Source organism: Arachis hypogaea, chromosome 19 (assembly GCF_003086295.3).
Source record: "Arachis hypogaea cultivar Tifrunner chromosome 19, arahy.Tifrunner.gnm2.J5K5, whole genome shotgun sequence".
Lineage (NCBI taxonomy): Eukaryota > Viridiplantae > Streptophyta > Magnoliopsida > Fabales > Fabaceae > Arachis > Arachis hypogaea.
In genome coordinates this window covers 30,659,359-30,669,328 of record NC_092054.1, presented here as the reverse complement: position 1 = coordinate 30,669,328, position 9,970 = coordinate 30,659,359, and the positions used below count along the sequence as shown (strand labels likewise).

Genomic DNA, 9,970 nt, shown 5'->3' with positions numbered 1-9,970 from the left:
TCTACAACCAAATTTGTCATAAGATATTGAAAATAACAGCTAAAAATTTTGAAAATGATGTTCTTCATTATAATTCTCTCTGGCTTCCATTCACTCCATTAAAGTATTATTCCTTCATTAGTTCCCTGTTTTCCAGTGCTTTGCTTATTTTGACCATGACCATGGGAAAAAAAGAGAAGCTTCTACACATGCAGTAGTCATGGCCAAATAGATAAATATAAAATATATGCTGTACACTTCCTAAATTCCAGAGACTAAGAACTTATTATATCACAAGATGTATGAGTATCTCATCTTAGTCTTAATTCTTATGCACGTTACAATGTGCATAATTTCATTTTTCGTAATTATATTATTAAAAATGCATGCATGTCCAATTGAGAGTTTTCAATTTTCTGTAGTTTCATCTTTCTATAAAAGTAACTAAACAAAGATTCCGGTAATATGCTAATACCATATGGGCTTGTAAGCAAGTCATTTATGATTATTGTGAACAATGCATAAACTTCTTGAATAGACAATCAATGGAGTGTGTACATTTCATTTGTTGAGAAGTAATAACAAACAGCATCAAAATACAAACGAAATTCATATATATTAGAAAAGATATGATGGGTACATCAAATTCTAGACGTTAATAGTAAAAAAAACTAGTGACTGCTATTAATAATTGGTCTGAATTGATGATGTTTCTAACCGCATTGTTAGATTTTCATCTTCCAGATCATATTATCAACACTGCAATTATGAAATTTCTCCAATGCTTAACTGACAGAACCTGTCCTCAAATCTACCTGGGACATTGAATGCAACCTCTTCAATTGTCCATGCGTCTTCCATTTTTGTTTTGGTATGGCTCATAGCCATCTCCCCAAACCTGAAAAGAGTTACCATAGAATGCCCATTTTTGTTTCATCTGCCAGAGCACAAATCCATTGGACTCTGCGCACCCAGAGGCATTCCGGTTTTTCACTACTCTAGTTACAATTTCAAACTCAGAAGCTACCATCCTCACCTTTCCCATTGCATATGCATTTCTTATTGAAGTTTTCTGCAAGCATAGCCAGAAAAAAACACAAGACATCAAAATCACTAGTTTAGATTTTGAATAAAACATATTCACATTTATTTTTTGATGCAAATAGAAGAATTTGGCATCCTTAACAGTAGAGAGGTACATCTAATACTTTACAGGAAGTGAAATGAATTTTAACTTCTGCACCAGGACTTGATCTGCTTGACAAGTAAACTAATCTCAAGCAATAAGTTAAGTTTTCCTACTAAGATGTCTCACAGTTTTAGCTGACAACTTTTCATGCTTCAATGTGGAACATATTCTCATGTTTTCATGGTCACTTATTCCTGCATGAACCTATGGATTGTATCAGCAAAAGCTTTTAATTAAGCATCAAAATGAATTCAACCAGGAACAACATCTTAATGAACAGAATTCAAGCAAAAACTAAAGTACCTTTAGAGAAATATCCATAGCAATGTATAACTGATCATGAGATTCCCTTGCAGCATCTGGAACCACTCTAATCAATGCTTCAAATTCACAAGGATTGAAATGGAGATCAGGAGCGAAATTGGCACCCAATTGTCCAAGAGCTTGTCCTAAGAGGCTAGCTGCCTCACCAACTGGTTGTTTCCAATCATTAAGTGGCAACACCATTTTGGTGCCACTGGGAAGGTTCCAAATAACATAGAAGGAATAAAAAAAAATGAAATCAATGAAGCAGATTCATACAACAAGAACATAAAAGAAACAAAAAAAATGAAATCAATGAAGAAAATTTATACTTGAGGCTGAGACTCCATTGGAACTCTGGAAGTGGAGGATAAAGGGGGGAGGGGAGCGGAGCACCACGGCGCTGACGTCGACGCTCAACTCGCTGAGATCCATGCCACAGCTCGATGCCTGCTAAGGATGACGCCGCTGAGGAGTGAGAACGACGACGCCCGCGGGTGCCACGACGACGGCAGAGAGAACGATGGCGCACTAAGGCTGATAACGAACGACTCGAAGAGAGAAGAGGGATACTGCGAATGAACGACGAGGAGAGAGAGGCTAAGAACGATGTCGGGAGATGGGCGGAGATTGGTAGCGAGTGCTGGGCTGGACGGTGACAGCGACGGCAACGGCGACGTCGAAGATCAGAGAAGAGTGGAGTACGTGGTGGTGGCCCTGTGGATAAAGAGGGGAGTGTAGTGAGTTTACAGGAAAAGAAATTAGGGTTTTATTGAATTTTAAAAATATGTGTGGTAAATATAAAATAATAATTATTATTATTATTAAACCCATATATGGGTCATATTCATAAATAATTTATTGTGCATATTTGAAAAGCTCAAAAGACTTGAGCTTACTAAAAATATCTAAGATCGAGTAAAGGTTTTAAAAATATATTTGGTCATTATTTTTTGTCGGGTCCGGGTCATAGTTCGAATCGTTCGAACTCGGTCCGGTGGTCCGATCATCATACACAATTAATATTTTGTATTATTAGTGATGGATAATGACTATTTTTATGTGAAATTTAAGTATTATAAGTTTTAATATTTTGTTTTATTAGTTATTATAAGACTATAAGTTAATGTTTTATGTTTAAAATATATAAGACTTTAGACTAATGCATAATATTATGTTATTTGTATTGATTTAGATATTTGGTGTTATTAGACAATATTAGTATTGATTGTGGTTATGCTTTAATTTTAGAAAAGGATTGGTTCTTATTATATTTTTTTAAGTGAATTTTACCATATCAAATAATTGTTGGAATTTTGAAATTTTGAATATATTTACATGCTAACCTACAAAAAAGTAATGTTAACGGTTTAGTTTTCACCCAACTCATAAACACCCCTAACTAGTAGACTCATTAATGTGGCTAATTTGATTAGAAAGTAATAGCCGAAGTCTATATATAGATTAGGAAAAGAAAAATATTAAGAGCCGTTTGGCAAATAGTAAGAGCTATTTTTTGTTTTTGTTTTTTTTTTTTTTTTTAAAACTTTTAAATGATGAAAAGTTATATTATGTATGTTTGTTTTTATTTTTAAAAAATATTTTTAATTTTTTAAAAAATTATTTAAAAATTTTTGAAAAAATAAAAAAATATAATTTTTTAAGTTATTTTATCATTTTTATTAAAAAAATAACTTTGAAATAAAAGAAACTATTGTACTACTTTTATTCTTAAGCTCTATGAAAAATATTTTATGTTTCTATTAAAAATATTAGTCTTTCACCATTATTTTTACGTAATATTTTATCTATTATAAGTATTAGCCTTCTATTATTATTTTTACACAATGTTTCATCTGCTGTATTGATTCTCCACCACTATTTTCAATTTTTCACATAATATTGTTGCATATGTTCTTTCTAAAAAAAATTTTATTATCATTCTATCACTCTATTTTTATTATTAAATTTGTATTTAACATTGTGTATGGTATAAAATCTCAATGATTAAGTTATGTAAAATCAACATTTAATATTAAAAAGGTATTTGTTATCATCATTATTTTAATATTCATTCTCTTTGTATAAAAAAATGTATTTTTTGAGTTATTTAATTAAACGCTATAACTTTAAAATAAATACTTCTATAACTAAAAATTCAAATACAAAATAACTTATTTATAAGCTACCCTTAATAAAAGTCTTTATATTTTAAGCTCCTTTTTCAAAAGAGCCCATTTAAAAAATTTACCAAATTGGGCCTAAATGAATAACAAACAAAAACAAAACGATACAACTAGATATCCATTATAATTCATTCTTTAATCAGCTATTATTTATTGTAATAATTATTTTTAGATATTATATCTCAAATCTTCTCTTATATATTTAAAATTTAAAATTATATCTCCTTAAAGTCAGAATATTTAAATTTATACAAAATAAAACAAAAATAACAAACCAAAATTAAACTCTAACCAAATTAAAATTAAAATAATATTATCAAAATCATTTTTTTTATTTTAACACCGGTATATATGATTTTTTTATTCTAATTAACAAGAATAATAAACACAATTATTTTTGGATGAATTTCGAATGTGTTAAGAAATTATTTAGTATATAATTTTATAATTTTAGATGTATTTATTAATGTATACAATAACATTGTTGAACATTGGCCTAACAGTAGTGACGATCACGTTTGCTTTATGACAAACAATGTTTTCTTTTTCTTTGAGTATACAGATATTTTTATTTTATTAGTTTTGTATGCATGGCTCTAAAAACTTGTTTAACAATCTCATTTCTAAATTTCACTGTAGAAGAAGTGCTATATATATTGAGCTGTTCTAAAACTAAAGTAGCAAAAGAGAATCAATTTTTTGTTATTATTTGTGTTCAAAAAAATATTTATGTTAAGAAAATATGAGCACAAATTTGATCAATTTCAGATGTATACTAAAAGTATTTTATACATTCTTTTATTATTTTTGATGTGTTAAAAAATTATTTATATAAAAAAAATATAAACACAAATTTAAACGAATTTTAGATATGTACCAAAATATTTTATATATTGTCTTATTATTTTAGATGTATTTTGAATATTATATAAAATAATAAGAAAACACAAACAAAATTGAAATAAAGAAACGCATACCATCAACGTTTTGAAATGTTAATATGGGTAAAGTATTAAATTGGTCCTCTACGTTTGGGCATAATCCTGTTTTATTCCTTAAGATTTAAAGTGTCTTATTTGAATCCAAAAAAATTTCATTTACCTTCAATGTAATCCCACCGTGAGGTCAAAGTTAAATAATTAATAGAATGTTCTATATGACAGCAGTACAAGAACAAAGTCGATAATTTGGAGAACAAGTAAAAGCTCTAGAGACACAAAATCAACCGTGGATACATCAATACATTGATATATACACGGTTGATTTTGTGCCTTGAGAGCTTGTACTTGTTTTTCAAATTATCGACCTTGTTTTTATACTACTGTCATGTAGGACATTTCGTTAATTATTTAACTTTGACCTCAGAATGGGACTACATTGGAGCTAAATGAAACTTTTTTAGATTCAAATAGGATACTTTAAACTTTAAAGACTAAAACATGATTATACCCAAACGTAAAGGACCAATTTAATACTTTACCATGTTAATATAACGTTGAATATCAACTTCTACTAATGGCTATGATGGTACACATTCTTCATGAAACTAAGAAATAAAATAATTGAAGTTGCTTATTTTGTGAATAAGAAATGTCAAACTTTCATAAATAACAAAAAGTTAAAAAAAAAAAACAAAAATACTAAATGAAGGAAAAAAACTAAAGTTGTAATGAAGGATTATTTACCTTATCAAAAGAATAAAGAATCGCAATCATAAACCACATAATAATACAGAAAACTAAAACACAGCGACAAACATTAGTATTAGTGGTTCCTAAAATTTAGAAAATATGATTAAATAAAAATTTAAAAAATATTATAACAAAGTAATTAAATTTAAAGGTTGATTAAAGGATAAACTTTAAAGGACATAGTATTATTAAAAACCAAATAAAAACCTTAAAAAAAGGATAAACTTTAAAAGATAGTATTATTGAAAACCAAATAAAAAACCTTCAAAAAAATTTTCCAAGGACATGCAATAAAGAATATCAATGCTATTAGTAAGAAATGAGAACAGAAACAAACCAAACGACTTCTTAATAGATTTTCAGTTTTTTTTTTCTATAATAAAAATTATACTTGATACCATCAATTGAAAAAAAAATAAAAAAAAAACATTGAATTGGTGTTTTTTTAATAAATAAAAATTATATATATTATTTTATTATATTCAATTCAACCCCAATAAACAACAATTAAACTTTAAAAACCTTTAAACTTGTAATTTTGAGAGCCATGCTCATTTTTACACATACAACATGAAAAAGTAGCATGAAAGCAACAGATTGGACTCATTTTTTTTCGGACAACCCACAAAAAAGACACTCAAATAATTTTGTCTCATTAAAAAAATACTCGAATTTTGTTATCAATGACCCTCAAATAATTTTAAACCGCAACAAAAATGACCAAAAAAAATATTATTTTTTTTATAAGTGACAAACTACTTTTGTATTTGATTCAAAATTTTATAAAAATATTTAGATAACTATTTAAAAAATAATAAAAAATTGATCTCTATATTTTTTATTTTTTAAAATATTATTAATTATTGACAAAAAAATCACAAAAAAATCACTAAATTTTAAAAACAAAAATATCTAATTTTTCTAATCATACTTGCAAAAAAACATCAAAATTCAATTTCTAAACTTTTTTGAGAATACATATTTAATGTTAGATATTTTTATCACATTTTAAAATTATTTAAAGGTTTTTTTGTTGATAACAAAATTTGAGTGCATTTTTGTCGGCAATAAAATTATTATCCTTTTTTTCCCCTGCCGCTTGCTTTTTTCATCTAGTCAAAATGAAAAACGATATTTGTAAGAGGTAAGAAATCACAAAAGAAATTAACACCATTCCAGGATCATGAAAATTCCTAAACCACTTAGCTATGAAAATTGCTTAGAAGCATGAGTTATTGTCGCTGCATTCATCAACAGTAAATACTACATGATTGGAAACCTATACTTGTCATCAGCATATCTGGCAAGAGAAGTCCAAATTTTATTAACATGACTAGTTGTAATGAGGTATGAACCCTTATGAGTGACTCACTTTAAGGTAGTTTTCTGTCCCTATCTTGATATCATCTGCGTTCACAACAAGTTCAACGCCTGCAAATAAGTTTGGATCCAAAGAGATATGTCAAAAACTTCAAGGCTTAAAACTCTTTAGTAAGTTTGACAGGTCACTTTAATCATCTTTGATGAACTATCATGTCAATATCAAATATTGATCTACAATGTTAATAATCTATTACTAACAAAATCAGCATATGCTAATAGAGTGAAGAGAAATTACTGCGATCAGAGAAAGTAATAAGCCTTCTTCACATGTATGGAACCATATTGCATTGTATCTATTCTTTTTGAGTAAACTACCATTTTTACCATGAAAAACCTGAGCGCTAACAATTCTAGCCATAAAAGATATAAACTAACTTGATACCCATCAAAGAATTGATTAGACAGGGCTACCCAACAAGCTTACCCACATTGAGTAGTTTTGCCAAACTAACCCAATCTTTGATGGATAACGAATTAATTTACATCTTTCATGTTTAAAATTGTCTCAAATCTTTTACAGTAAAAAATAGTTTACTCACTCTCTTTATTGCCTTGAATACGACTTATAGGACCCTTTTCACATATCCAAACCACCTAACTCTAGATTCTATATCCCTGCAATTAGACTACTCTCCATCAGAGTATTTTTTCCTTGGATTTTTTGCAAACTTTCTCCACGCATGCCCTGACTATCTGCAGCAAAGTTTTCCAATCTTTTCCAAAATAGGTGCTATACCAATTTTCTCTATTTAATGCATTGATTCCTAATATTATTTATCTAGTGTGTCTACTCATCTAACACAACCTATTCGTCTTTATGACATTAAGTTTATTTTCTTATTGACATTGAAAGCATCAAGGAAGCACAGCATCATAGTGCAGAACTTATAGCAATGTCAATTATCTAAGGATAGGTTGCAGCCATACCTCAGAAGCCAAGACCCACTTGCCGCCAATCCAGTCCAGATGTGGCCTCAACTGGGAGTTCGGAAACTCTATTTCTTCATTGGAGCTCCTGAAGTAAACTACGTACTTTGAGTCGCCAAGAACTTTGGAAATTACACCAACCCACCATCCATCGTTGTACATAGCATCCACTTCTTCAAGATAACTGAATTTAATGTTCTCAGAAGTTGCTGGGGGAGGGGGCCTTATGTGCCACTTATCAGCCTCCTCTCTCAAAAGATTCGAATTATCGTCCAGCAGGGTCTTGTACTCTATAAGGAACCTATCGTCTCCAATTACTTCAACAACAGTGGCAGAAAACCAAGCTCCTTGGAAACCTTCCTCATCATTGCTTACCTCAACCAGCATCCCTTCACAAAAATTGAACTCTTCTGCAGTTTCATCAGACTTTATATTTGGTGTCAACACCACTTTCTTCCCTTCATCATCAGATGACACATTTGGTGTCAACATCACTCCCTTCCCTTTCACATCTTTATCATCAGACGTCACATTTGGTGTCGCCACCACTTCTTTCCCTTTCACAGTTTTATCAGACTTTGCATTTGGGTCTGACACCATATTCTGCATCCACATTATTCTCAAGAATTAACAATATCATCCACTCATTCACAAGACAACTATCCCAACTTGACCAAGAATAATAAACTAAACTCACATTCCTAGATCCCTCTCCCTAATACAATCAATATTATTAAAAGTTAAAGCATCAAATAGTCACCCCCATTTTAGAATTTTGACAAAGAAAATAAGGAAGATTTTAAAAGTAAAAGTAAATTTTCCATAAGGATTCAAATTGTGATCCACAAGCACAATCATTGCATTTACAGCACAGCAGCACCATCCACATCGCATTGCAGCAACAAACTGCAACTGCATCAGTGGCATATTCTTGCAAATTTTCATAATGGCAATCGAGATATACTTCTTTTACATTCTTTCTTGAGACCACTTCTTGACATTACTTTTCCTTATCTATCTATCTCTCTCTTCTCTCCAACTTATACTTGTTCCTGCTTTAATTTATTCTCTTAACAGGTTTACAGAAACTGTTATGATTAACTACTTATAAGTCATAATGTTAGATAAATCACCATACAATCTATAACGATTTTTCCGATGGTTCGCCTATCATGATTGATTGCAATTTAAAACCACATCGCTTATTTAATCCCCTCTCGTATAAATAAACAAAAAAGGGTTAAACACTTGATAGACACCAACAGAAGCAATTACAAGTTTACAATAAAACATAAACCAAATTCAACCACACCTCTTCTTGTTCTTGCTGCGCAAACGGCGGAACCCACTTCTCATTCATCCACTCGCGATGTTTCCTCAGCTGGTCCGCGGTAAACTCGATCTGCTCCTTCGACCCTCTGAAATAAACAGCGAACATACCATTCTCCAGCTCCTGCGTGATACTCCCCTCCCACCAACCGTCGTTGTGGAACGCGTCAACCTCATCGCCGAACTTGAATTCGACGCCGGCCTCCTCCGGAGGAAGCGGCCGAAGCTGGTGGAAGCCGAGCTGCTCCCTCAGCTTCTTTTTGCCCCGCTCGTCGGCCAAGAGGTTGTCGTACTCGACCGTGAATTTGTCCGCACCAGCGCGGCGGATGACGGTGCCGGAGAACCAAGAACCACGGAATCCGTCGTCATCGGAGCTGACCTCGACTCTCGTGCCAGGTTTGAAGATGGAGGATGAGGAGGAGGACTTGGAGGAGGAGGAAGGAGAGGGTTTTGGGGTTTTGGCTTTGGCTTTGGATTTGGATTTGGATTTGGGAGCCATGACTTTCTTGGTTTGTTAGGGTTTCGAATTTCGATAACACTATCTATGTTACTGTGAGAGACTGAGTGTGCTTGAGAGTTGAGAGAGAGAGAGAGAGAAGGGTTTGTAACGGATATTAAAGAACGGGAAAAGCTAATGAAGTGTTAGAAAATGGAAAAGTGTGTTTGGCGGGAATGTTAAGAAGGGAAAGGAAATAAATCTCCCCTTCAATTTTCGTTTTTGTTATTATTGTTTTCTTTTGGTTTTTTTCCTTTAAAAAGGCATTACTTATTAATGTTCCGGATAGTTATCTTTTTAAGACATATAAACTATTTAGTATTTTTATTCTTAATAATATTACGAAAATATAAATTTTTTAAAATTTTATTGATTTTATCATAATATTATAAATTATAATTTTTTATTTAAATTAAATATAAAAATTACATAAATTTTTTAAATATAAAGTAATTACTTAAATGCACAAAGTCTCACATCTCGAATA

At 30.9% G+C, this 9,970-nt stretch overlaps 2 protein-coding genes across 2 annotated transcripts; both read right to left on the bottom strand.

The window, feature by feature from the left end:
* Positions 1 to 484: 484 nt before the first annotated feature.
* Positions 485 to 2,267, bottom strand: LOC112779225 (uncharacterized). Its single transcript, XM_025823476.3, has 4 exons — positions 1,804 to 2,267; positions 1,472 to 1,685; positions 1,295 to 1,372; positions 485 to 1,051 (listed from the first exon to the last, which is right to left on the bottom strand). Exons 2-4 carry the CDS (start codon positions 1,673 to 1,675, stop codon positions 818 to 820), a joined length of 516 nt encoding a protein of 171 aa, XP_025679261.1. The 5' UTR covers positions 1,676 to 1,685; positions 1,804 to 2,267; the 3' UTR covers positions 485 to 817.
* Positions 2,268 to 6,500: 4,233 nt separating this feature from the next.
* LOC112776077 (protein AGENET DOMAIN (AGD)-CONTAINING P1) lies at positions 6,501 to 9,726 on the bottom strand. The gene is made up of 3 exons (XM_025820053.3): positions 8,971 to 9,726; positions 7,659 to 8,261; positions 6,501 to 6,779 (listed from the first exon to the last, which is right to left on the bottom strand). Exons 1-3 carry the CDS (start codon positions 9,484 to 9,486, stop codon positions 6,762 to 6,764), a joined length of 1,137 nt encoding a protein of 378 aa, XP_025675838.1. The 5' UTR covers positions 9,487 to 9,726; the 3' UTR covers positions 6,501 to 6,761.
* Between the last annotated feature and the right edge of the window lie 244 nt (positions 9,727 to 9,970).